The 27,936-nt window shown below is 48.8% G+C and overlaps 1 protein-coding gene across 1 annotated transcript in view; it reads right to left on the reverse strand.

Moving 5' to 3' along the window:
* The window catches only part of LOXHD1 (lipoxygenase homology domains 1), a 138,863-nt gene that overhangs the window by 46,454 nt on the left and 64,473 nt on the right, over positions 1 to 27,936 (reverse strand). The window contains exons 15-26 of the mRNA XM_036230016.1: positions 23,231 to 23,307; positions 22,743 to 22,939; positions 20,670 to 20,862; positions 18,000 to 18,160; positions 15,216 to 15,690; positions 14,586 to 14,740; positions 12,775 to 12,908; positions 9,387 to 9,556; positions 8,559 to 8,663; positions 4,960 to 5,088; positions 3,640 to 3,804; positions 534 to 715 (exon numbers count right to left, since the gene is read on the reverse strand). Coding sequence (XP_036085909.1) covers positions 534 to 715; positions 3,640 to 3,804; positions 4,960 to 5,088; positions 8,559 to 8,663; positions 9,387 to 9,556; positions 12,775 to 12,908; positions 14,586 to 14,740; positions 15,216 to 15,690; positions 18,000 to 18,160; positions 20,670 to 20,862; positions 22,743 to 22,939; positions 23,231 to 23,307 — 2,143 coding nt within the window. The remainder of the gene's footprint in view (positions 1 to 533; positions 716 to 3,639; positions 3,805 to 4,959; positions 5,089 to 8,558; positions 8,664 to 9,386; positions 9,557 to 12,774; positions 12,909 to 14,585; positions 14,741 to 15,215; positions 15,691 to 17,999; positions 18,161 to 20,669; positions 20,863 to 22,742; positions 22,940 to 23,230; positions 23,308 to 27,936) is intronic.

Here is a 27,936-nt window from a genome sequence, read left to right on the forward strand (position 1 = left end):
CTGAAGTGTACAGGATACCAAGGTGCTGTGACTCACGTCCACAGCAAACATCAACCAATCGAATCCCCAGGCCAGAGCTGAGAGGAATCAAGGAGCACATGGGATGTTTTGTATCGGGTTGCTTGGCCATAGCTTGGTGGATGAGCAGGACACAGAGCTATATGATGAGTGAGTCTGAAAGCCAGGCTTTTCCCGTGAATGCATGTCTGTTGTTGGTGGTGGCACTGCAGACAGCCCCAGTGAGTGTGGAACTGTGCCTCTAGTTTCCCCGAGCCCTTCCACTCATTATGTCCTTTGATCCTGACACCAGTTCTAGAGGGACAGGGCAAGGCTCACCACCCTCCTGGTTGCTCAGATGTACTGAGGGCCAGAGAGGTTGACGAACTGCCCATCCTTCTCACTAACAGCAGCCCGTCGAGGTGAAAGTATTGTCTGCCTCTGCACTCAGGGCTCCTGCTCCTCCTCCGCCTTCTGGGCCCAGTTCACCACCCCGCCAAGTCCTGGCCCCCCAGCAGCCTGCTGAGCCCAGGTACCTCCATAATGAAGCGAGAGGCAGACTTCCGCTCAAAGAACAGCTTCTGCTCCCTCTTGTTTGTGCACAGGAACTTCTGCTCGGTGCACACGCCGTCGCAGCCATAGATGACGATGAAGATGTTGGCGTCTGTCCCGGCGGCAAACACGTCGCTGGTGTAGAGGGTGATCTCGTAAGGAACGACTGAGGGAAGGGGACAGAGGGTGAAATCAGAGGGGACATGAGAACAAAAAACAAACATGAGCAAAGCCAAGTTCGTCCCCAGTGCCACCACCCCGGATCCCTAAACCAGCAGCTGCTACCCAGGGACCTGGACCTTCACGTGGTTACCTAATGCAGTGAGGCAAAGTGTTTCGTGACATTTGTATTTGCTGCATTTGTATATAAATATCTATACTTACTCTGGGCCACAATAAAAGAAGAAAGAAGGAAAGAAGGGAAGGAAGGAAGGAAGGAAGGAAGGAAGGAAGGAAGGAAGGAAGGAAGGAAGGAAGGAAGGAAACCCAGAGAAACAGTTCAAGTGGAAATTTACCCTATTCTGTGATCTTGACCTTTGAGTCACTTTAAAAGTCACCTTCTCACAGGTGTCCCCAACCTTCTCCAGAGGAGGAATTTGCTTTTCATTTATTATGATGGTTACTTAGCTGTAGAACTGTAGTAATAATACTTGTATTCGTAATAGTTGTGCTTGCAATATGCCAGACTCCATACGTTCTTTATCTCAGATTATTATTTTACTGCATTTTACAAATAAGAAAAGTGGGGCTGAAAAGGGAAGTAACTATCTCCAGATTATATGGCTGGTCGGTGATGGAAACTGAACTTGAATCCTGGCATTTCTGACCCCAAGTCCTGTGTGGTCAACCTCTATGGGTGCTGTTGTCATGAACTAGAAGTGAGTACTGCTGCCTGCCCACAACCCGCAGGGAGGGGTGGCCTATGCAGGTGACCACTGGTCCCACAAGGGTCTGCCTTCGGCCCTCCCCAGTGGGTTAAGGGGAATCACGGTCTTGCCCCTGCCAGGCCCTCAGGCATTGTGGAGGTGTGCTCTCTGCACACTTTCCTCTCAGTCCTCTGGGGTTTCTCCATGGCCTGTGGCCCGGAAGGCCTTGAGCAGGGAAGTTCGCAATAGATTTGAACTTTCCTGAGACTGGCAGGCTGTGTGAGAAGCCCTGGAAATGTTTGGGCTCGAACAGCCCACCCTTCACTCTCATTGTCCTAGCCCTGGGCTCCGATTTGTCTCCTGGTTTCTAAGTTCTGCCTCTGCCATTGAGTTGCTGTGTGTCCTTGAACCAACGTCAGGGCCTCATTTTCCTTGCCTGGAAAATGAAAAGGTTTATCTAGATCTGTGGTTTTCAGCGTCTTTAACTGTGGAATTCTCATAAATATATTTATCAAGAATGTTCGGAAAAACAAACTTGATTTGTTAAAGCTGAGAAGATGCTCTGGATGGCATGAACTGGGGACAGCAGGGTGGGGGCTGTCATTTCTCAGACCTTCCTCTCCACCCCCCGTTGCCCTAAGACACCGGCTTTGACCAGCAGAGAACCTGAGGACATAGGTTGAAGACTAACGTCCCTTCCAGGCCAGGCATGGCATAAATCTGACATTCAGGATTCCACGCTGTGTCCCACCTCTCCCATAGAGCCTGTCAGTTCAGACATCACGACAGCCCCCTTCCTAATTGACATGCCTCTACTGTGTGGGCAGCACATTGCAGCTGGTCTGCGAGTGGCTCCTTCTTGTCTGTTCTTCATGGTTTCATGTGTATTGAGTGGCCATGATGAATCAGCTGCCCGATTCCTTCTAGGCCCCTGCTGCTGATGGCTAGGCATCATTTCCCACCACTTCTGGGACTGCAGCTTCCCAGCCCCTGGAGCTCCTGAGCTTTGGGTGCCCAAGACCTTAACCTGGCAGGGAAGTAGGTTCTGAATAGCAAACCCCTCCTTTCTGTGGGAGACGGCACTTGAAGCTGCCTCCACAGCTAGTCAGTCTGAATGTCGATTCTCCTGCGTTTTTTTTCTTTTTGGTAAATGTGAGTGTAAGACAAAGGGCACGTGGGTTAATTTTAACATCAGACTAGAACTAAATATATTCAAGGTCAGGCCTTATAATTTTTTCCCCCCTGTGGAGAGCAAGGCCTGTCATGGGGCACAAAGTGAGATATGGATACTTTGGTCCTAAGGGCTCCCACTCAATACTGCTGCCAGCTGTGTGCACATCTGTCAGGTCAGTGTGTCTGTCCTAGACTGCAGGTGGATCCTGGAGGCAGAGGCTGCATCTAGAATTTGCTTTGTATTTGCAGGGACCCTCTCAGAGGGAAATGCCACTTTACTTCAGGCTTTGAACCAGAGAGTGTTTTGATGATCTGGTCTTTTCCAGTTTAATTGTTATAGGCAGAAAGAAAAAAAAAGTTCATTGATTCATACTGTGTAAGTATGAGGTGTTTGGGGGAAATCTTTTGGTATAGCTAATTATTTGGTTAGAAATTATATTCTCTGGGTTTGGTTAAGATTTCAGCATATTCAGACAGATTTTTTAGTTTGGTCGATTTCAGTTTGAGTCCAGTATATAGTATGTAACTATCTGTACATAAACTTTTACTACATACTTTCTGACGATGACAATAGAAAAGAAGTATCGAAACTTCCCCCAGTTATTTCCCTTCCTCCCTTCCTTCAGCGGTAAAAGGAATTACGCTTAGCTTCTTTTCAATTTTTTTCCCCCTGATCTGGATAAATTCTTGTAGTGGTGATTTAATGGCCAGAATGAGGACTGATGATGGGGTTGATAATGACACCTCAGTTATTATTATCTCTGTTTATCAGACAAGGAAACTGAATCCCAGAGAGGTCAGGCTCTCCGCCTGTCGTCACCAGCTTGTTTGGGGTAGAACTTAGAATAAGTCCCATATTTTCTTTCTCTTCGTCTAGAGCTCAGCCCTCAGCTTGCATAGGGCCCAGGGAATTTGGGGAAGCAGCAAGAGACCCAAATCTCCAAGGGCAGCCTGGCCCAGAGTGGACACTGGAGGAGGGACTGAGACCAAATTGGGGTGGCGGGTGATGGAGCCTGGAAGCAGGGCCAGCCTTGCTGTGTATGGTTCCTACATGGTGTGTATAGCCTTGTCTGAAGCTCCGCGTGGAAGAGGTCCCTGACGATGGCCCCATCTTCTTCATTCCTGGCCAGCCAGCGGCCACAGGGGAACGTCATGCACTTTCCAAGAGATGGGGCATCCACCTCTACCCAGTCTACAAACCAGCCTGGAGCCTTGCCTAGAGGGAGAGGAGACAGAACCTGTCAAAAACTTTCGCATGGTGGCTTCCTGTGGATAATTTCAGGGGCTCCAAATGTCCTTCCTAGCTCAGCGGCTGATGCCCACAGCTCTACCATGAACGCGTCATCCCTTTTGCTTACAGCATTGCTAAAATGACTTCTGTAAAAACGTGCACCCGGCTGAAGCTGGATCACACTCCGGGCTGCTGTCAATGAAATTAGCAAGAGCGAAGGAGCGTGGGGAAGAGCTGACAGGAGGGTGGGGAGTCTGAGGGGAGGGAAGCAGGGACCTTGTCCAGGGGTGAAGGCATTCTGAACAGGGCGCCTGGAGATGCCAAGAGAGCCTGCGTTAACAAGGACTTAATAATGTCACTTAGTGACAGGAATGACACTCCCAACAACCCTGGCCTCCGTTTGTGGTTCATAAAGGGGAGGGAAATCAGTGAAGGACAAATGGTTTGTCCTCCTTGGGAAAAGGAGTGCTCAGGCTTAAAACAGGCAGGGGAAGCCAGGCAGAGGCCCTTGCCCTCAGTCTCAGGTGCTAGGAGGAGGGCTCGCTTCTGTAGGCTTAGATGATTTGGTTTGAAGACCAAGAAAATGAGTCTGACTTTACTGAGAGAGAACAAACCTGGGCACATTCTTTGTCTGGCTGTAGCGTCAGTGCATTCTAGAAAGAATGGGCTAGACGCGTGCTTCTCAAAGTAGGGTCCCAGACTAGCAGCCTCGGCATCACTTGTGAGAAATATAAATTCTTGGGCTCCACTCCAGATCTACTGAACCGAAGATCCCGGGGATGGGACCTACAAATCTGTGTTTTAACAAGCCCCCAAGGTGTTTCTGATGTACGCTCAAATTTGAGAACCACTTAGCTAGATCAGGAATTCTCACACCACCTGCACATTGAAATTACTGAGGGTGGGGGATGGGGAAAGGCTTTAAAATTCACCAGTGTCCGGGCCCCACTCCAGACCAATTAGATCAGAATCTCTGTGTGCAGCCAGGCTCTCTACTGGGCTGAAGGGAGTGAGAGAGTTGCGTCATTATGGAAGTCGGGTGACATCCAAGTTTCCTCCAGATTCTTTCCCAGATACTCAGAGGGACCGGTCTGTGGTCCTTATGTTCTTAGCGGGGAACGGAGGGGATGGAAGCCAGACCTGTGTTGTCATGGCCGATCCTGACTTTCCATAGATCTCCCAGATCCAGCGTCTCCACTGTGAAGATTTCGATGCTGTCCCTCTCAAACTTGTCGCTGTTGGTCTTGGAGGATTTCAGGAGGGCCATTCCTGCCAACCGAACGACCCTAACGTGACTGGCTAGTCCTGAGACTTTTAAAACCTAATATGACCACCCTTTTTAGTGTTTCATAATAACCACATTTTTAAATTTTCATCAGTTTTAGACTGTGCATTCACCATCCACAGGGCACGGGCGACACAGTTTGTTTCGGTGTGTGTCTTTTTATTAAGCTCTGCGATAACCTTCTGAGCTCTGTATGTTTATTTCCAGTTTCTATCTAAAGAAAAGGAGACACACCAAGAGGCCAAGTGCCTTTTCCAAGGTCATCCGGAAGAAAACAGTGGGCCCTGTCAGCGTCTGCTCTCCTTCCACATCCCTTGCATTTCTCTACGTGGGGAAGAAGCCAGCGACAAAGCCACCCTTCCCATGCTCCCTGGGGAAACAGGGGCTGCCCTGCAGAATGCAGAATGTGGGAATTCTATGGAGACTCAAATGCCCTCCACCAGCCATCTCACTTACGTAATCTGTCCTGGGACCTTGGCTGTGGCATCAGTCTGAAATCTGGGGTGATCTAAGGGTCGTAAGACACCAGCCGTCCTCTCCTGCCTCAGCATGCACTATATTGCCTTCGAGTCCCTTACCCTGTGTGTCCTGGCTCTGGGCCAGCCTCATGTAGGAAATCTTCTGATTCTCACAGGCTCATTATGGACTGGTTCAAGTGCACAAAAATCAGACAGACTTTGGTTCAATGCCTGGTTTTGCCACTTGACATCTGGTCTTGAGCAAATTACTTAATTCTCTGAGACTTGGTTTCCTCAGATGTCAAAAGGGGTGGTCTTGGTGCCTTCCCACAGAGTTGTGAGGATTTAATAAGATGGTGACTGTTAAGTGCTCAAGAATGTGCCTGACACATAGAAACCCCCTGGCAAATAAAAGCAGTTGTTAAGAGACCTCGATTCCATGTCCCATTGTTCGGTAACCATCACAATGCATACCATACATTTATAGTTATGATCTAATTCATAATGAATGCATTATGAATTATATTATCTTAACTTATTTAATAATAATAAAAAATGTTTTTTGAATATCATTTTGTTTCAAATATTTTAATGTTCAATTTCATTAAATCCACAACTCTATGAGGCATATACTAGTTTAATCTCTATTTTAGAAATGGGAGGAACTAAGGCATAGAGAGGTTAAGCAACTTTCCCAAGGCCACACAGATGATAAGTGGTAGAAGAGAAACTTAAACCAGTCAAGCTTGAGTCCATGCTCTACCACCACGCCATTGTATTAGAATATGAACACCCCAAGGTGATGGATTAGGTCCATTCATTCTTCAACAATGCTTGGCATAAGGCTCTGGACCCACAGGGTTTTGAGCAGATACATGATGACTGCTTGAGAGACCAATTCTCTCTGAACCTACTCTGAATGGCTAGACAGGTAGCCTGAGTGGATAGCTGATCCCATCACTAAGCACCACCTTCTCTGAGTACCTGGGCAGAAGTTCCAGAATGATTCCAAATTTCCTGAACACCTTATATGCAGAGCACCATGAAACCCGTCGGCTGGATCTCACGGGAGGCTGGGAAGAGCTACTACTTCCCTTCTTGTGGTGGAGTCAGAGTTAGGCTACCTCTGCCATTAGCACAGAAGGAGAAAGGTGGCAGAAACACAGAGAAGTGACTACTCACTGGATCAGGAAGGCCCTTTAGGATGTTTTTGAGGGGCAAACAGGAAGGACACAGGAAGTGGTAAAAACGTTAAGAAGGGCCTAGAAAAAGGCTGACCATAGGATCGGTCATCATGACCTGGGGTGAGGACACTCAAAGAAAGATGATTTGTATGGCTTCCACACACTTCGAGGACTGCAGAGGCAGCAGTGAAGGAAGAAGAGGGGGTAGGACCACCCCAGGAAGGTTCCAGAAGAATCCCAAAGGAATCAACATTCACAACCTGTGTGGACAAGTCACCCCACGCAGAGGTTTTTAAGAAAAAACAACAACTGCCTTTCTTTGATAAGGCTAGTTGCATGCAATCTGCCAAGAGTCGGAGGCATGCAAGTGTATACACAACGGGAAAAGGATAGTCTCCTGCATAAATGGTGCTGGGAAAACTGGATATTCACATGGAAAAGGTTAGTTTGTACCCTTATCTTACACTATACACAAAACGTTGACTCAAAATGGGTTAAACATAAGCCCTGACAATATACAACTCCAGGAAGAAAACGTAGGGCAAGCGCTTCATGGCATTAGCCCTGGCGATGATTTCACAGATATGACACCAAAACCACAGACAGCTCAAACTAAAATAAGCAAGCAGGACCACATCAAACTAAAAAGTTTCTGCACGGCAAAGGAAACACTCGACAGAGTGGAAGGGCAACCTACAACGGGGGGAAATATTTGCAAACCAACTATCTGATAAGGGTTAATCGCTAAAACTTATAAAGAACTCCTACAACTCAATAACGACCACAACAGAAAAACTAATAACCCAATTTAAAAATGGACCAATGACTTAAACAGACATTTCTCTGAAGGAGACATACGAATGGGGAAGAGTATACGTAAAAAATGCTCACTGTCACTGGTTATCAGGGAGCCACAACTCAAGATCACAATGAGATCATCTCACACCTTCCAAGCCGGCTACTATCAAAAAAAAAAAAAAAAAAAAAAAAAAGACGACAAGTGCTGATGAGGATGTAGAGAAACTGGAACCCTCGCATACAGTTGATGGGAATGCAAAATGGTTGCTATAGGAAACAGTATTAAAGTTCCTCAAAACATTAGAAATATAACTTCCATTTGATTCAGAAATCCTACTTCTGGGTATATATCCAAAAGAACTGAAATCAGGATCTTGAAAAGATCTTACCATTCCCATGTTCACTGCAACACTATTCACAATAGCTAAGATGTGGGAATAACCTAAATGTCCGCTGACACATGAATGGACAGAGAAAATGTGGTTTATACATACAATGAAATACTATTCAGCCTTTATAAAGGACTTTATACAATATGCAACAACGTGGATGGTCCCTGAGGATAATACATGATGTGAATCAGACACAGAAAGACAAATACAGAATGTGTCTATTTATATAAAGTATCTCAAATAGTCAAGTTCCTAAAATCAAAGACTAGAATGGTTACCAGGATCTGGAAAGAGGGGGAAATAGGAAGTTATTAATTAATAGGCATAAAGTTTCAGTATGGTAAGTTGAATAAGCTCTAGGGATCTGCTATACCAAACATAGTTATGGTCAATAATAATGTATCATACGTTTAAAATTTAAGAGGCTAGATCTCATGTTAACTCTTCTTCCCGTAATACAGTAAAACAATAAAGGGGGATTCTTAAAATGGTTTGGTTTTTTTAAAAAAAAAAAAAAAAAGAGGGAGATGGGCATGACCTCGATTTCCTTGGAACGTTCTGCTGAGTCTTCCAGTTTCCCGGGAGGTTGTGGGTGAGCCTTGGCCCTGCATTGCTTTCTTACCAGTGTCGTCTTTTGTGCCAAAGAGTGTGATGAAGACGTTAGCGTCCGTTCCTGCGTTCTTCTTGTCCCCAGTCTTTATGGTCACTGAGAATGTGGTAGATTTATCTGCAGGAGAGGAGTGTGGAGAAGTGAGTGGTGGGTAGCTCCTCCCAAGAAGGAAAGGGAGAAGAAATGTGCTGAGCATGTTTCCATGTTCATGTTACCCATGTCTACGAATCACTTTACTTGCAGAATGTGTTGCTCTACAGCTGCCTTTCGTCTGAAAAGCAGACGTGAGGCCTCCCTCACCTCCAGCTCACGCAGGAAGCCCTCAGTCAATAGCACTGTAGGATGCTTACAGGAGATTTGAGGTGACTTGAGGGTCAGAGGCTCATCAGCCAGGAACCCTGGTCTGACTCTTCCAGGTTAAGAAGAGTTTTAGGGATGCAAGTTTTAAGGGAGAAAGCACAAGCATCACAGAACTTGCAAAAGTTCATTCTTTCCCTTGGCAAAGATGTATTGAGAGCCTCTAATGTGCCTGGAAGGGATACGAGACCAAGTCAGAACCTACTACAATCTGTTCATTCCATTCCATTCCCTTCCATCCCATCCCATCCCATTCCATCCCAAGCCTTGTACTCTATACCCAGCTTTACACTAGACACGTGGGAACATACCCCCCTCACCTCCCCATTCTTGCCATGGAGGAATGAGAGGGCAGTACAGACTTAACACCGGAGGAAGAAGCATCAAGAGTTCCAGTGGAGGGAGAGAAGATGGAGACCAAGGATGGGGGAGAGATGGAGGGGGGGATGCTGGAGGGCAGAAATCAGCCCCGGCTGAGGAAACCTTTCTGCTCCAGGGCCAGGTTGTCGAGGGGGCTGTTGTCACCACCTCCCCCGCCCTCCTCGTCCTCCTCGCTTGGCAGCACATAGGACTCATCCACTGGCAACAGCTCCCTGGACAGCTGGCCATCATCTTCCTCCACCGCCAGCCAGCGTTGACATGGAAAGTAGTACCTGTGGGGGTGGGGAATGAGGAAAGGTCTCATAAAGGAGCAGTCATGGGCTGAGAGGCCCTCAGGGGAGCTGAATGCTGCCCTGTATGCCCCCCAAAGCACTGCCCTTCCATCCTACTTAGCCTGTCAATCACCCACTAGGTCACCTGCACTGAATAGAGAACAAATGTGAAAATGAGTCTCCAGGCAACCCCTGAAAATGGCTGTGTAATGCACCTAGAGCATAGCAGACCCTCAATCAGGGTCATATTGGAGGTATCTAAAGAAGAGTTACCTCTAGGGACTGTTCCAACCCTTTCTGGAATTAATCTATTAGCCAGAGCAACTTCAGCAGAGAGGGTTGTCCATAAAGCCTGCTCACTCCAGAAGTGCTGCATTTTAATGGAATGGCCTAATAATGCTTTTTGGATGGTACAAAGAGTGTGGCTAAGGAGCTGGCACAGCAGACAGCTGGAGCATTTGAAGAAGACAAGTCCAAGTTAGACTCCTCAGTGCAGAGACCAGGCCTGGGGCAATGCAGGCACTTGGACAGAAGGGGAAGTGGATCAGGTATAAGGGAGGCAGCAGAGTGTGGTAATTAAGGCTTTGCCTCTGGAGCCATAGTGGGTTCAAATCCTGGCTCTGCCACTTATAGTTATGTGACCGTGAACAAGTTTCTTCCCTTCTCTGTTAGAGTTACCAGATTCAGCCAATAAAATCACAGGACTCCCAGTTAAATGTGCACTTTAGGTAAGCAAGGACTGATGTTTTAGCGTAAGTGTGTCCTGAGGCTCAGAGGGGTAAAGTAACTTTCCCAAGGCTACACAAGTCAAAAGCAAGAGAGAAAGGAATTGAACCTAACATTCTTCAAAGGATGGGGCATGAGAGGCAGAGAGGGTCAAGGACATCCAGTTTGCATGGAGGTGGGTGATCGGGTGCAGGGCAGCTGAGAAATGAAGTCGGCGTTCACTTATCCTTATCCTGAGCTAGTCAAGGTCATGGGTGGCCTAAAGCACTGTTGGGGAGAATGGTGTCTCTCCGAAAGAGAAATTTGTTGTTCTGATTTTGTTTCCTTGAATTCCCATAATTTTATGTCTATTTCCTGGAGCAGGCTTTGCCTAGAGTTGCCCTGTGAGCTTGTGACTGGTTGGAACCAGCTCACCACGGAGCCCTTACTGCTGTTTCAATACCGAGGAAACAGAGACATGCAAACACGCAACACCAGTACGAAAGGATAGAGAGGGAAGAGTTGGAGATGAGGGGCATGAGGAGTGGAGGAAGGAAGGAAAGAGAGAGAGGGAGGAGCAGAAGAGAGATGAGTGCTGAGAGGGTTAAAATGAGAGAGATATAAACATAAAATACTTGGGCGTAAACTTAAGAATGTGTAGCAGCTATATGTAGAAAATCATAAAACATTGCTGGAATGCCTAAAGGAACACTTGGGTAAATGGAAATGCGTACCTGGGGAGTAGCACTTAATACTCTGAATACGCAATTATCCACGCATACATGTAATAGCATTACAATCCAAATTTCAATAGGATTTTTTTTCAGATCACTTTATATCTTAATTTGAAAAGGTAAGGATAGCTAATATTTTTAAAGAATAATGAAAGAGGATAAATAGTAATTTAAATAATTTAAAAATTGCTGGGCTGGCCCAGAAATTCCAAAGTCAATGGAACAGACTTAACTGACCCTGTCGGAGCTGCAGGGCAAGCCGGGGATGTTCACAGTTTGTTTCTGTCCTTACTTTTTTCACGGCACTTTATCCTTTCCACTCAAATGCCTTAGACTTTCAGAACATCTTGAGAAGTAAGCTGAGCCGGCATCATTAAGCCCACTTACCAGAAGAGCAAACGAAAGACCATAAAGATAGAGCAACTTGTCCAGGGTGACTCGGAAAGTTTCTGGCAGAGGATCTACCCTAGGTCAGGACCCTGGGGTCGTCCCATGGCCCTTTTGGGTCATCACAATGACCTCGTGGAAATCCATGACATCAGGCTGTGTGTGAGCTGTGCCTCTTTGTCCCCATGCTCTCTTGGGGCAGGAGAGAGGTAGGAGATGTGATGAGCCCCGTCACCCGCTGCCCTGCATGGAGCGGAGCCCAAGAAGAGAGCATGCTCCAAGAGACACCAAACTGCAGGTCAAGAAGTTTACTTGAACGAATATGTATTTATCGGGTACCCCCAGATTCCAGGCTCTGGCAGGCCCTGGGCAGCTCCACCGCCCAGTCAGGATCTCGCCTGCTTCTCTCCCGTCCGCCCTCCCCACCACCCCCATCCCGCCACGTCTCAGGTCCTCCTTTCCTGTCTACTGCCCCGTGGCCCCTTTTGCCCAAGAGTCAATATGGCCAAATGAGGGAAACACAGCAGATTCATCGTGGCTGGTCTGGAGTCTTGGCCCTGGCTCTAGGGCTGTGGGTTCACCTCCATGAGGGTGGTTCCTTCGCCTGTCAGGACAGTACGCCCTTCCTGACCTAACTCACACGGTAGCCGTGGATCTTCAACAGGGCCAGCGACCTGTGGCCTGTGGTCTGACTCTGCCGACCACCTGCTTATGTACAACTCACAAGCTGAGATATTTCCATGGTTGTAAAAAATCTATAGAACTAATATTTTGTGACATGTGAAAAATTACACAAAATTCGTGTCCATAAAATTTATCTGGAACACAGACACATCCAATCATTTAGGGATCTTCTACGGCTGCTTTCCTGCTGCAGAGGCCAGGTAGAGTCATTGTGACAGAGACCAAATGGCCCCCCAAAGCCTAAAATATTTACTATCTGGACTTTACAGAAATGGTTTGCTTATCTTTGGTCTAGAACATCAGGACAGTGTACCGGAAGTCACTTTATACATGGAGAGACTTATGTGTGACTAAGTCTGGGCATGGGGAGAGGGCCAGTGAAGGTCTGGCGGGGCAGAAAACCTGAACTTCTGAGTCGATGGACCTCAAAAACTGGAGTGGATGTTCTACCAGACTGTCACCTGACAGCGCAAGCAGCTCCAGGGGACAGAAAGCAATGCCCACCTTGCCAGCTACATGGGCCAAACCCGCATCACAGCCCCCTGCTCCCACCCTCAGGCGTCACAGGCTCCCCATTCCTACCTTCAGACATCACAGCCACCCCACCCTCGCCCTTAGGCATCACAGCCACCCCACCCTCGGCCCCCCTTCCAGGACTATTTCAGTGGCAGGAGTGGCCTCCCCTCTCTCCCCATCAGCCCCACTCACGTGATCTCGTTGTTCACGTCAGTAATGTCTATTCTGTCCAGAAACCAGCCTGCTCTGTTCCCCGAGTTGTCGTGACGAATCCGAATTTTGGTCAGGGCCCCCAGGTCAATGGCATAGATGGTGAACGTGTCTGTCTGGAAAGGGCCAGGGTTGCACTCAGAGGGGAGGCACCCTCCCCCCTTACCCAAACCCATATTTGTGTTGGGGTGTGTGTGTGTGTGTGTGTGTGTGCGCGCGCGCACGTGCGTGCAGAGCCTGTTGCTTGGATTTGTGCTGTGTGTGCACAGATGTGCATAATCTCCTTCAACCACAAATTTGGGTTATGCATTTGCTATGAGCGAGTATAAATTTAAAGTGATTTACAGAAACAGTTGACTTGGATGCAGAAGTGAAAAGACAGAATGTTTACAAGAGCATGCACAGGCACTGGAGGAAACAGACAACACCCGGGACCGGTAAGTGAATGGGATTTTCTTGGCTATGACTTCTTAGTCTCCTTAATATTAAAAAATATTTCAAATCTCCAGAAAACTGGTGGGAAATTCTGTATGCCTTTCACTTAGATTATTGCAACATTTGCTTCCTCTCTTTCTTCCTCCACCCCTCTCTCTCTCTTACGTTTTTCTGAATTATTTGAAAGTAAATAGCAGATACCATGATCCTTCACCCCTAAATTCTTCAGCATAAATTTCCTTAGAACAAGGACATTTTCATAGAATCACTGGCAGTATAATCACCAAATTCAGGAAACTTAACATCAACTGCATTATTATCTAACATGGAGGCCATATTCAAATTACATCGATTATACCAGTTATGTCTTCTATAGCAATTTTCTTCAAATCCAGAATCATAGTCGCTATAATTTTTAAAGAAAAGTAATGAAACATAGAAATAAACCCCTCTCTCCAAGTAATGGGAAAAGAATGTTGAAAGAAAAACCAGGGTCTCTGAAATAAATCAGAGCCCAGAAGTATTTTATTGAATTTGGTTTATTTTTTTCTTCTTCTCTGTTCATGAGGGAACCCGGCTTTGGGATGCGGGCAAGAACAGGAAAGGTGAGATGAGGGACAGTCTTCAAGCCAGAGGATATAAATCTCTAAGGATAAAAATGACAGCTGTATTTTTCATGTTTTTTCCCACTTTACCTGGAAGAGGGAGGTGGTGTATTTCTTCCAGTGCTCAAAAGCCTTCACGGCTCCCACTGCCTCAGGTGCAGTTCAGGCTTCTCAGCCTGTCCTTCGAAGTCCTCATTCCCCACACCCCTTATTTGGTCTCACCAAGCTTCCCACCACGGCTCAGCATTAACCACAGTGTGGCGGGAAGACTCACTGTTCCTCATCTGGCCTTCCACATTTCCACCATCGCCCACATCTTTGTCATGAGGTCCCATCTTTGGAGAATACCTCCTACTGCCATCTTTAGATATCTACACCATACTCATCCACCAAGACTCAGTACATCTCTCCTTCCCACCAAGTTTTCTCTAAAGCACTATCTTCTGGTGAGCACTTCCTCCGTGAACCCCTGCTCCACCCACTCAGCACCTGAGCATCTGCTACCTATACTACCTTGGGCTAGTTCCAGTGGGCTTCATGGAGCTGGACCCCCACCTGCGCCTTTCTTATGTTCCCTACCCAAAGTGCCGGTACTCACAGAAGATGCACTTCCATGACACCTGCTTGGACTGAACAAAGCTCACGGATGCACACAGCAGTCACTGTGGGTGGAGTGACTCTGGGAATCACCAGAGGGCTCCCTCCATCTGTGTCCCAATCACTCGCCCAAGGACCAGAAAGCCCATACCCTACCTGTCCCTGCTCAAATTTGTTGGACTTGTCTGACTTCTTCAGGGGCCGCTCGCCCGTGTCCCCATACTCCTCGCCGTAGATGGTCAGGTAGACGTTGGCATCGGTGCCGGCCTTGGGCACGTTCCCTGTGATCACTTGGACCTCGTAGGTGTTGGCTAAAAACACAGAGAGACATGGCATTGAGGACATCCGGGCTTGAGGATCCTCGGCTGAGTGTCCAGGATCTAGGCAGATGGTGGAAGCAGGAAGGACCTACAGATACCTCCAAGTCTACACTGACCTAGAACTGAACTTGTCCCTCATCCCTACCCAAGACTTTCCTTCCCTGTGAAGCCCAAGAGGTCGTGAGTCCTGGGAAACTTCGCCCTCAGCAACCCTCCTACCTCGTATCCCCAACACTGAGTTACACCAGGACTCCTCCTACAGTCGTCCGCTCCTTCTGAGAGCACCTCAAGACAAGAGCAACGCTGACCCCAGAGAACTGTCCATGGTGGCATTTCAGATGCAAGTCAGGAGAGCTATTTGGGAACCGCGATGGGTGCCCACCTGTGGGGCTTCCCTGTGGTAGAACAGCTAGGCACCCTACCCCCTCCCCAAGCTGGGGACTGTCTGACCCCTCCTCAGGCTTACGCTCAGGACCCGACCGGCCAGCGGGCACCAGCTCCACGACAAGCTCATTGTCCTCCTTGCCCCGGGCCAGCCAGCGGTGGGCATCGAACTTGTACTCCTCAATCACCTCCTGCATCCCCGGCCCAAACTCCTCCTCCTCCTCCTCGTCCTCTTCCATCTCCTCCTCCTCCTCTTCAGACGAGGACTCCTCCGACGAGGACTCTTCCTCCTCACCCCCCTCGTCCTCCTCGTCGCTGCCCTTCTTCTTCTTCTTCTTCTTCCTCTGCAGCTTGGCCTTCAGCCGCTCCTTCTTGAGCAGCTGCCGCAGCTTGTCCTTCTCCTTCTTCTTCCGGGCCTCCTCCTCGGGCGTGAGCTCCACCTCCCGCACCACCAGGTGCCTCAGCCACAGCGTGTCCACGAACCAGCTGGGCGAGAAGCCCTCGCCGGTGTGCCCCAGCCGGATCTTGAAGATCTCCCCGACGTCGGCCGCCTCCAGCTGCACAAAGTGCAGGGCAGTGGCTGGGGTGGGCCCTGGCATCCTCCCCGCCTCCCCTGGAGAGCCAGGTGCAGGCCTGTGTGCAGAGCCGCAGGATGGGGAGGCTCGGCGACTCTGGGCTCAGAAGTTCCCACCAGCTCCCTCTCCCCTACACATCTAGCCTGGTTTCTCAGCCCTCCTTCCAGGACCTCTTGCCGGCCCCACTCTCCACCCAAACTTATTTCCTTTTAAACCCCTGGGATGGTCAAGATGGTCCTCCTGCTGCTCTCTCTCTCTACACACACACACACACACACACACACACACACACACACACACACACCATACCACACCACACCACACTCATTCTTATTATTCCTATTTCCGTATCTTTGTTCATGCTGTCTCTCACCCAGAATGCCATTATTCCATCCTCATCTCTAACTAAAACCTATTCATTCCCTAGCTTTATTACGTTCTTGTTAGTTTGTGCCTTCCTGTGATCTCTTTCCAAATGTTTTCAGCATTAATCATATATATTATACACATATTTTTGAAAAATAAGTGCTATTTTTCAAAAACAAAAATCTCACCATTGCCTCTAGAGGCCCCAGGTCCCTCCCCCAGCACATGACCACGCCCCTCCTGGAAAGCTCAGAGGGGCCTTGGAGCTTAGCCGAGGTCCTGGCCTGTCCTGGATGCCCTCTTTGTCCACATGAGCTGTTCTCCGCCCATTCAAGTGGCAATTCCTAAGGGCAGGGACCATTCGTGCTTCTCTTCCCCACAGGGCCTAGCTCGTGCCAGCTCAGAGGGCAGTGTGGACGGGTTTAGCTTCTCTTCAGAGGAGCAGGTCCCCAGCCTTCCATCTGCCACTCTGTTCTAAGCCTTCCAATGAGGTGAGGTCTGGCCCCTGCAGAGCTTGGCGGGGAGGAAGTGGCTCACATGAAATCCCTGCCAGTCTGGCCACTCTCAGGGCCCCCGTCATGCTGATGGGTCCCCGTCTGCGTGTTTGACCCTTTACAGAGTCCAGTCCCACCAGTCCTCCCACTTATGTGTCTGAGAAACTGAGGCCCAGGGCTGCCTCATGAGTTGCTCAGTGTCCCATGGAGTCCAGATATAGATGAGAACTCAGGTCTTCTCTCTGCTCATGAAGCCACGATGCAGCCCGAACTGCCCTCATGAGCAAATTATCAGCCAAAATAGAGCCCAGGATCCCCAGGAAAGAGGAATTTCTTCTTAGGGATGGGCTCTGGGCCTGCCGAGTCCCTTCTCTGGCACATTAGCTCCCTGTCCCACCTTTTCCAGGTCACGGCATCTCTACACCAACCTCTCCAGGGAGGCCTGCCTGCCGTCCCCTCTCCCCGCATCTGCCAGCCATGAACGCATCCACCACCACATTCAGCTACCTCATCGGCGACCGTCCAGAGATGTGCTGCTGCTACATCTCTGTGGCTGTTCACAAATTCCCAAGCACTATCCCTCATATTGACTATCATCTTGATCCTTCCATGGACTATGAAGCAGGCCAGGCAGGTATTATAAGGCTGGGTTTGAACTGCTGAAGTATCTGAGGTTCAGAGAGGTCCAATGCTAGGGCTTCTGCCTCCTCAGCAGTGTGATAAGGGGCTGGGCTCGAAGAGGACCCCTTCAACACTAACGTCTTATACACCTGCGGCCCTGGCCCAGCTCAGCAAGGCCCTTCTCTGCTGGGCACTGGGTTAGAGCTCTTTGCTGAGGGCCCAGATGCCTGTGGCACACAAACACACACTGAACACCAGCCTGAGCATGCTCCCTGTACGCACATATCTGCAGACACACACACACACACACACACGCAAGCACACACTCACGTCCTGTATAAAACAATCATGTGTCCCCCAGTGGGAACGACCCTTGCATTTTCCTCTCCCACCAACATGCTCACATTCTTATTTCTCTTTCTCCTCCACTCAAAGGGAAGTTCTGAGGCCCAGAACACAGCCAAGAGAGCCCAAAGCCTCCCAGTGTCCTGCCTGGGAAGCATGGCCCTGCACCCAGGCCAGCAGAGCTATAGAATCAGAGGCCACAGGGCTGGCCATAGTTTGCTAAATTAGATTTATCTACCCCAGAGGCTCTCAGAATTGGCAGCACATTGTCTCACTGGTGGAGATTTTAGGAGCACTCCCAGAAAGCATCCCCCACCATAGAGGTTCTCACTTTTTCCTTAAAGCTCCCCCACGTGATTCTAATAAGAATCTAGAGATGAGAACCACTGATCTAGTCCAATCTCTTCATTTTCAGGCATCCACTGGGCCCTCTGTCGGCACCCCCACTGCCCGACCCCCACACACCTGGAACGTGTCCTTGGATGCCCGCTCGAAAGCTCTCGAGCGGCTGGAGAGGAAGAGCACTTCCGTCTTGCCTTCCTCACCATAGATCTGCACGTAGACTCGGGCAGTGGTGCTTGCGCCGCCAACATCTCCCGTCCAAACCTCAACCTCGTAGTGGACCACTAGGCGGGCACATGGGGGAGAAACGGGGCGTTTAGTAATAACAGCAATCGCGATCAGCGTCATCAAACAAACATTCCCCCAGCCTGGACCACGTGGATGGCGCTTCGTAGGCATTATCTCATCTAATCTTCTCATCGCCATGACGAGTAAGTACCATCATTCCCATTCTGCAAGTGGACAAACTGACACATAGGGGAACAGAGTAGGTGGCGGAAATGGCAAACTCCAACAATCGGACTCCAAAACCCAGTCACCCACTGTACCACAAGCGTCCTCTGGAACCAGGAATGCAGAGTAGTCAGTATTTCAGCCGGCATTCTCTGCTGTGTGCCTACTTCTGGGCAAACACCACGGGGCAGAAAGAAGCAAAGACTGTGTATTTGTTTCCTTTCCTTATTTTAAGTAGAGAACAAGTGGTTGAAAAATTATAATTTCCATTCAAACATATGCACCTTTCAGACGATATCAACAGATACACCTATATGGAGAGAGTTGCCCACATTTTGAAGGAATACTTAATCAAGCTGTTAGAAGGGGAGAATGTGTTACCGACATGCACCAGTAGGGGGCACTTCCCAGTGGAGAGCAAAGAATCTTCCAGAACTGTGGGGCCATATTGTTTAAAAGTGACTATGACAAGACTTGCCTTCTCAGCAATGCTATAAGACAATATCGTGATTGTTTTTTTCAAGTGATGACTGTTCTTTTAATAAGGTGGACGATCTTCCATTCCCACAGCCATGTGAGAAATTTGGGGATGAAAACAAGAAAACTGCCTCAGAGCCTGAAGAAACTGAACCAGAGATACCACGCTCGGCTAGGAGCGCGGGTGGGTTGGTATGTGGACAAAAGGAGGTTCAGTAAAAGCCGGCATTCTGAACGGAGAGAACCCCCAACCCCGTTCCCTTTCTCAGGTCTCAGAACAAGACGCAGTGGGAATCGTACAAAATTAGGATAAGAATGAGTTTTCAGAGAACAAGAACCAGCTGTTGGAAATTAACATGTGGTAGCTGAAATGAAGTATCCACGACAAGGACAACGTCAAGAACGGCTTTGAAGAGCAACAAGGAAATCTCCCAGGAACCACATGACAAATGACAGAAAGGTACGAAAATTAGAGGAAGTCCAGTATCTTACTAAGAGCTCGGTTCTCATGAAAACAGAGGAAAGAGCTGGCACTTGTTTAAGAAATAAAATTTTAAAGATGTCCGTAAACTATAAAATATTTCTAGATTGAAGGAGCCCATGAGTTCCCAGAACAGAGGATGAAACTGAAATCACGAAAGGCATTGAGACCTCATGAAATTTTATAATGCTACAGATAAAAAGAGGATCCTATCGGCTTTCGGAGGAAAAAAACTCCAAAGGGTCGGATAGCAGAGTGGCACTGAACTTCTCAACTGCAGCACTGGGAGCTAGAAGATGGTAGACAAATTCCTTCTAAATTTTAAGGGAAAATGAGTTCGACTCAGAATTCTGTAATGAGCCAAATTATTGGTCAATCGTGAGAGTAGACCAAAGACATGCAAGGCCTCGACATTTCTCTTCTAGGAACGTTTTCTCAGGAAGCTACCAGGGGAGAATGGGGGCTACTAAAATGCGGAAGACGTAAATTCAGGAAATGGAATACCCAATCCAGGAACAAAAAAAAGAAAGGCATTTCGAAAAAGATGGCACCGGAGACATGGCAACCTGTGGCAGCCTAGAGAGCAGGAGGACAGAGGTTCCTAAAGAAATGTCTTGATGGCCTTGGGCAATGGGTTTCAGGGTAGATGTATGAGTAGAGGTGAAGAAGGTGACATTTTCTGTGCCAGGTTTTGTTCCCACTGTCTTCCTAACCCTATAGATAACCTCTTGTTTCTCTGAGCTCTGCCATAATCTATGGCTCTCACATCATGTGTAATGGGTGGCCAGATCACCTTGAACTTCACCTTCACTCACAGAAGTCGCCGCCCTGTCTGAAAAGGTCCTTCGCCCCACACCATTGCTAACCCTGTACCCTGCTTCATTTCCTTCATAGCTCTTACTCGGCATTGTGGCATACGTTTATTGTTTCTCTCCCCTGGTGGCATGTAAAGGCCGCAAGGGCAAAGATTTGGTCTGTTTTGCCGATGGCTGCCTCCACAGAGCCTGGGGCCATTCTGGCTCCGAGAAACATTCGCTAGGTATTTATTGAATAAATGAATGAATAAACGGCTTTGTCTCCTCAGCCAGTCTTCCCAGAGAAGGCATGGACTATGTCCTCTTGTTCGCAGGGCTGAGAATGTACATTTCTTAATAAAGTCACTTGCTGCCTTTAGCGCAGAACAAAATGTTTCATCCTTCGAGTCAGAATGAGCCCTTCTTCCCTCCCAGCACCACGGTACCAGAGGCAATAGGAAGTCCTCATGAACTCCCCTAAGCCTCCCCCTTGAGACAAGACCAAGTCACCCTATAATCCCTCCCTCCTTCCACAATACCCTGGCCCACAAGGGAACACTGAGAGTCCCACCCCCACCACCTCCATACGTTTCTGGATCTCCACGACTTCACTGGGATAGAGCTCCACCTGCAGGCGCCCGTCAGCCTGGTTCTTGTCCAGCCAGCGGTTGGCAGGGAAGGTGTACTGCTTGCCTTGGCGGGGCACGCGGATCTGCACGCTGCTCAGGAACCAGCTGGCGTGCATGCCCGTGCTGTCGTGCCCGATCACCAGCCGGCTGATCTGGAAGGAAACCCGGGATGCGAGTGAACAAGGAACTCTGTCTAGAAACCTCCATGCCTCCATCCCCACCTCCCCAAACATCTGCACGAACTGCTCTCCCACACCCATCTCCAGGTCCTCAAGAGAGGGAGGCTAAGCAGGAGAAGGCTGGGTACTGGTCCAGGGGGTCCAGGATGCCACCTCTCCTGCCTGGAGCCTCTCTGTTCCCTCTTCTTTAGTCCAGCTCACCTCCTAAGGAATTTGTAACAATTGAGTTGGGGCACAGGTGTGGCATGAACCTTGAAAGCTCTAATATATACTTAGTAATTGCAGACAGTGTACTCAAGACGCACTTAGTAATGTGGTGGCTTCACAAGAAAGCAAACATTCAAAACGTTAGCTATCTGAGTCTGTTAGCCACGTTATTAATTTGGCTGTGTTTTGTTTTAAACAATACACTGTGGTGCATATTTATGCATTTCTTCCTGGATATATCCATTCTATAGGTGACAATATGCAGACAGCCTCTCAGGGTGCTGTCATTCTGTGTCTGATTCTTCCTCTCACTCTTAGACCTGAGGAACATATTTTTTTTTTCTGATAGCACTAGATAGTTCACTTGTTTTGCTATTTTACACTGTAGCATATTTGTCCACTGGCAACACAGACGATCTCATAGATGACTGTATTACCTCCTTATATGTACTTGGCTCTTCCAAGTTCAAATTGCTTTTATGTTTCTTTGAAATGCTGTATACAGGGCAATTCTAACATTAGATGGAATTGTCACATGGCCTTCAAGATCCCTTCTAGCCCCTTGGTTTCTCTCTGTGATGGTTTGGTGGGGTGATGCCAAAAAACTAGATTTAGAAAATTGTTCATGTGAGTTCTGCTCTCACTTTTATGAGAACTAAGTGCCTCTTTGCAGCCAGTAATGGAAACATCGTCATAGCTGAGTGCCTGTAGCCAGGTTCCCTGGAACTGTAGGAAGGAGACCAGCTGTTTACAAACGTAGCCTGAGGAGCTTTTGGGTGCTTGCCAAAGATCACGGGAGAGCTTCGTTATCTCTCCATGGTGTTGGGACAGTAACAGTCCTGGGGAAGAATCACTGAAAGACTAAAGACAAGGACAGGCATCTTCTACCCAGTATGACAGGAAGCGCCTGAAGGGCAGTGACTGTCTTTCAATTCCACAACAGCCAGCACCTGACTTGGAGCCATTGCTCTGTCAATTAGCGTTTACTGAGCACTTACTGTGCGCATGTGGGTGCTGGTAACATAGTTAATGTTGATAAGAATCCCATAAGGTCCCACACCCTGAGAGGGGCAGATGATAACACGAAGTCCAGCTACTTCTGGAAACGCTTCCAACCTCAAGTCCAGGGAGTTAGACCCATGCTTCTCTAAACAAAGTGCTCAGATCACCTGAAGCAGGGCCACCCAGAGCCCTGAGGGAGGGAAACTCTCGGGTCCTCTCATCTAAGGCAGAATCTTTCAGGTGTGGCCTGGGAGTGTAGCTGGAAATGAGCTTCCTGGGCATAACACTGATGTGCACTCAGGTTTGGAATTGGGAATTATTTTCTGTTCTTCCTTATCCTCTTTTTCAGTTCTGGCTATGAAGGTAAAGAAAATGCTGGGACTGCAGCCACCAAAAATATGCATCCCGTCCCCAAAATGACGCTGGAAGCTTAACCACTGTTCACAGATCTGCTGCTGCTCTAAGTCATGGCTGGAAAACAACATACCTCACTAACCCCCCAGTGGGCATTTTTTTCCTTCAAGATGGGTTCATCTGTGTGTGCATGAGTGCGTGTGTGCGTGTGTGCGTGTGTGAACCCACGTGAAGCTATATGCAGGGGAACGGGTGAGATGATGTCACATGGTCTTTGAAAGGAGACTTACATTTCCAATGTTCAGGGTCTCGAGAGTGAACTCGTCCACCCGGCCACGTTCAAAATAGTCTTTCAGGTTGTTGTCAGAGACAAGAAGAACTTGCTTGATGGTATCAGATTTATCCCCATAGAGCTTGATGTAGACTCTGGAATCTGTGCTGGCCCCGGGGACGTCCCCTGTCTTCAAACTGATGTGATAGCGGAAGTCTGAATAGTCCAGAAGGGAGGGGGTTAGTGCAGGCCTATCGGGAAGGACTGTGGAGCAGGAGGGTGGTCTACGGCCAGGGGTGGACTCTCTCTCTAAGTAGCCCTGTGGCGTGGAACAGGACTTTCTCCATCTCTGTGGAGTCCCTTCATCTACATCGATCTGCCCCACAGGTGTGAACATGGTGGGCAAAGGAAAGCTTGCAGTACTAAAATGTAAGAGACAAAGGATTCGAAGCAACCACCTGTCTTGCCAAAGGGCACACCTATCACCTGGTCCTCAGAACAACTTACTCTTCAGTGTCGCATTGCTGTCACTGGGTAGCAACTCTCGGACCAACTGCCCATCATCCTTATCCTTGTCCAGCCACCTGGTGGGCAAACGAAGGGCTGTTATCTCTTTGAGTGGGATAGCCAACCATCAAACGATTTGTGCAGAGTCCTCAGGAAGGCCAGCACTTTGAATTCAGCAAAGGAAAACGGTTCTATAGAGCTCAGAACAAAGAATGCTAGCCCATACTGGGCGTGGGGGGCCAGGGGGCAGGGACGACTGCCCTGAGGAGGTGATATCTGGCTGAGAATGGAAGGGTGACAAGGAGTTAACCAGAAGAAAAGGGAGGGGCATTTCAGAGGGGACATTGTAGTCTGGGATAAGTGGACTGAAAGTCAACGTGGATGAGTGAACAAGTTTGTCCTAAAAACCATGAACACCTGTGTCATCATTACCATCAAAAACAACCTTTTTCCCTCATAGCCCACCTTGTGACCGGCACTGTGCTGAAGGGTTGGGGGTGGAGGCAGAGGAGATATACCAAGATAGATAAGACACAGCACGGCCCTTAGGGGATCTACAGCCTGGTTAGGAAGACAGGATAGACTGGCTGAGGCAGACCAAGACAGGCTGGCTGTTGCATCAAAGTAGATGCAATAGGAATTTAGAGAAATAAGAAAGGCTCACGGTGAAAGGGCTTTGGTCTGAGTCCTCGAGAATGAATGGAATTCACCAACAAGGAGAAGTGGGTGTGCCCTGCACGGATAGCTGTGGGCCATGGACCTAGCTCTCTGTTCTTTATCCACCCGCAAAGATGCTGAACGAATTCACCTAAAAAGCACCCTTCCCACTGAGAACAGAGATCCAGCCTGAGAAATCAGACAACTGTACAAGTACAGGTTGTCTGGGTCCCGGAACTCGAGATGGTCTGTGATCCGGGCGATGGCCGCAGCAGGGACATCCTTGGTGTGCGTCAGGGCAAGGGGGAAACCAAGACGCTTGCATCTTAGCCAAGGTATGGCCCCATTTATCTACGCCTTGTTGCTTGTCTTTGCCACACACGCCTATTATACTTCTGAGAGGGGGTTAATTTCGGAGCCACAGGACTATCGAAGGAAGCCCAGGCACTGTCTCTTCTCCGGACCGCCTGACGCAGAGCTCGGGCTGCCCCGAATGGCGGTCTTCTCGACCAGGATGCCACCCTCTCCCCGGCATCGGTGCGGCCAGCACTGTGGTCTGTTCGTCCCTTCTCTTCCTCCTTTCCTCCCTCCCCAAGCACATGATCTCACATTCCCACGAGACCTTGCTGTCAGCTGGCTGTTAGCTAGCACTAAAATGTTAGCTGACAACTAAGTTGTTACACTTCCCATGGGCTTTGTTGCTGTGAATCTAGAACACCAAAAAACATTTGCTATTCCCAGGCATGAAGATACAATTGGAGAATCCTAGGCATCGATGACAGCGCCAAAGAGGAAGGAGAGATTTTTGGGAGCAGGGAACTGTGGGCTAGAGCTACTCAAATCAACCCATTAGGAGCCTCTTCCTGTCTGTCCTGCCGAGGTCTCTCTGGCATCTCCCACAGACGCTGGGACTGCAGAGGAAAAGGTTATGAAGCAGCCCTGGCCACATAATCCCAGGGACGGGAAGGACGGAAAACCGGCCAGCCCTTGGCTGCAGAAACATTCCACCTGCTCTCCCTTTATTCTTTCCACCGTCGATCTGCCTCCAGGCCCTCCCCGGCGGTAAAAGGAAACCGTGACTTGTCATTTCAGTTTCCACCTAAATGCTTGCAAGGTATTAATAGATATTTCCAAATATAGCCTTTTCTTTCAGCTTCAAACACTTCAGCCCAGTTTCAGGGTGAGATGTTGCTAAATGGATAAACCAGTCCCCTGGTAGTTTTATGACTCTTTCTCTGGACTCAAAAGAATGTGCTGGTATGCACATATATGTACACACATACACATAAACGCACACACAAACATATACCTGCTACAGCTAAAATGTTTACCGCTCCCTAATCCTGACATGGAGATTTTGATAAACAGACCTGGTTATTCCTTTTCTCTTAGGGAGTTAAAATAATAGCTCAGGCGAAAAAGCAGCAGTGTGTGAGCTCAGGCACTACCTGCAGGCTCTTCAAAGTCCTTCTTGGATTCCTAGTAAGCAAATGTCATCACTGTATGCCTCAGCAAGATGAAAGAATCTGTATTCTAAAATACGAGTGAAGCGTTTGGGGGCAGGGAGAGCTTTGGGGTACTGGGGGGGCCTCAGCTCCCATTCTGCTCTGCAGTGAGCATCATTGCATCACCTTCGGCAGGCTTGGCTTCTTTCAAAGTGCAACCCCAACCCCGTCTCACTCTCACCATCAGCACAAGGCACGTGCCAGCTGGGAAAGCACAGAAGACCAGAGAAGTTAAGAGATCTTCCCAAAGTCACGTAGCAGGTCGGTATCTGGACTCCTGGTCCTAAGCTCCCCCTGCACCATGCACGCGGCAACACAGGCAGGGTGGACCCTGCAACTTCCTCCTTATCCCCCTTCTGGGTTCTCCATCCTCTTCCTGACCTGTCCCAGGGCTCAGTCCTCACTGCTTTCTTTATCCACACTCTTCCTAAAGGATTCCATCCATTTCCCTGGCTTTAATTTCCTCTCTAAGCTCTTGTTTCCTGAATTTATTTCTCAGGGCTGACTCTGCCTACTCAACTCAACAGGCATCTCAAACTTAACACACCTCAAGTAGATCTCCAGAATCCAGGCCATCCCCACCTCTCAACCCTTTCTTCCCCAGGTTCTCCGTTTCGGTAGAGAAGATGACATTTACCTACTTACCAAAGGCAGAGAACTGGGTCCCCTGATTCCTCTCTGTCTCTTATTGGCAAGTCCTATGAACTCTACCTCCAAGATTCGTCTTTTGTGTAGCCCCTTCTCCCTACCTTCACTGCCACCAGCAAGGGCCAGCCTGCCATGTTATGAGTTGGGTTGCGTCTCCCCCAGGATATGTTGAAGTCCTAACCCCTGGCACCTCAGTATGTGGCCTTAATTGGAAACAGAAGTCATCAAGTTAAAATGAGGTCATAAGGGTGGGCCTTAATCTAAAATGATCGGCGGCCTTAAAGAAAGAAGAAATTTGGACGTGGAGACAGATTTGTGCAGAGGGAAGACAACGTGAAGAGACGCAGGGAGAAGAGGGCCATCTACAAGCCGAGGAACAGAACACCTGCGGCTACCAGAGGCTGGGAGAGAAGTCTGGAGCAGAGTCTGTTCAGAGCTCCTGCAGAGGGAACATGGCCATGGCGACACCTTGATTATGGATTTCTGGCTTCCAGAATCTGGAGACAATAATTCCGTTGTTCAAGCCACTCAGTTTGTGATACGTTGTTACTGCAGCCCCAGCAAACTAATGCAGACCATCATGGATCCCTCAAAGCCTCCTACCGGCCTCCCTGGCTCCTCACTGGACCCCCTATAGCTTGTTCTCCACCCAGAATTAGAGGGAACGTCCTAAAATGAAAAGGTCCCACCAAGCCCTGCCTGACACTGGTCCCTTTCCACCTCTGACCTCGCCTGGTGGCCCTCTCCTTTGTCTACCTGCTTTGGTCTCGCTGAAGTTCTAGACCCCTCAAGCTCCTTCCCACGACACTCCTCTTTCCATCCCTGAGGAAGTCAGCCTAGATCTCCCCTCGGCGGACAGACCTTACGCGCCATCTCCATCTCTAACCCACGCTTTTCGGCCCGGCCACTCCCAGCAGCCTCCTTCATGCCTTTGCTCACAGTTTGTAATTATGGCTTTGTTTATTCACCTTCTTATTGTTTAGGTTAGTTTGGTTTATGTTTTAGGCTATAAACACCATGAGAACAGGAAGCGAGTGTGTAGTAAGTGCTTGATAAATATCTTTTGGGTGGATGGTAATAAAATGAGGAAAGCTGTTCCACCCAGCATCCCAGGCAGGCAGCCTCCAAGTCCAGTAGGTGGCAAATGAATCAGTGACTGATTTGAAGAGAGACCAGAGCTCTCACACCCCATCTTTCTTCTATTTCCTTCCCCACGTGTCAGGATACCTCTCACCAACCTCTGCAGCCTCATGCCTCTTCTCCAGCCTGGATGACTCGCTCATCCTTCTTTTCACCATCTATCAATTCTCTGGTCTTCCTTCCAGCCCTAGGTCCAGTTCCACCTCTTCCTGGAAGCCTTTCCTGGCTCCCCAGCCCTTACTCTGAGCCTCTTTCTGTCTATTAGTGCTGCTCATTCGGAACTGCCTGCATCATTACTTATCTTTTTAATGTACCCCTTGTAACACTACCAGTGGCTTCACTCTGAGGAGTGCAGAGACCTTTGTCATGGACACAGATGTTTCACAATTATTGTCCCATGGGATCATCCCAGCGGCCTTCCATGACTGGGAAATTGCTCTTTCTGGGCTCATGGAGTGAAAGCAATTCAACTGTAGCAAATGTGTGTCTGTGTATATGTGTGCGTGTTCATACGCGTGGTTTGAGAAAGAGTAATACATTCATGGCTGAGCTGCTGGGCGGGTTGGCCCCATCCACTCCAAGGAGGGCTGTCTTTAGCACAGCCACCATCGAGAAGCCTGGACCAGCCCTAATGAAGCGAGCTTGGACACGCAGCACCTTGTCCACAGGTGTAGGACTCAGCCTGAACCTGGGATTGGCAGAAACCAGCTGGTCCTAAGCCTCAAATTAAGCCTACTGCAAACACCTCCCAGACCT

The sequence above is a fragment of the Rousettus aegyptiacus genome, unplaced genomic scaffold (genome assembly GCF_014176215.1).
Source record: "Rousettus aegyptiacus isolate mRouAeg1 unplaced genomic scaffold, mRouAeg1.p scaffold_m13_p_12, whole genome shotgun sequence".
Classification (NCBI taxonomy): domain Eukaryota; kingdom Metazoa; phylum Chordata; class Mammalia; order Chiroptera; family Pteropodidae; genus Rousettus; species Rousettus aegyptiacus.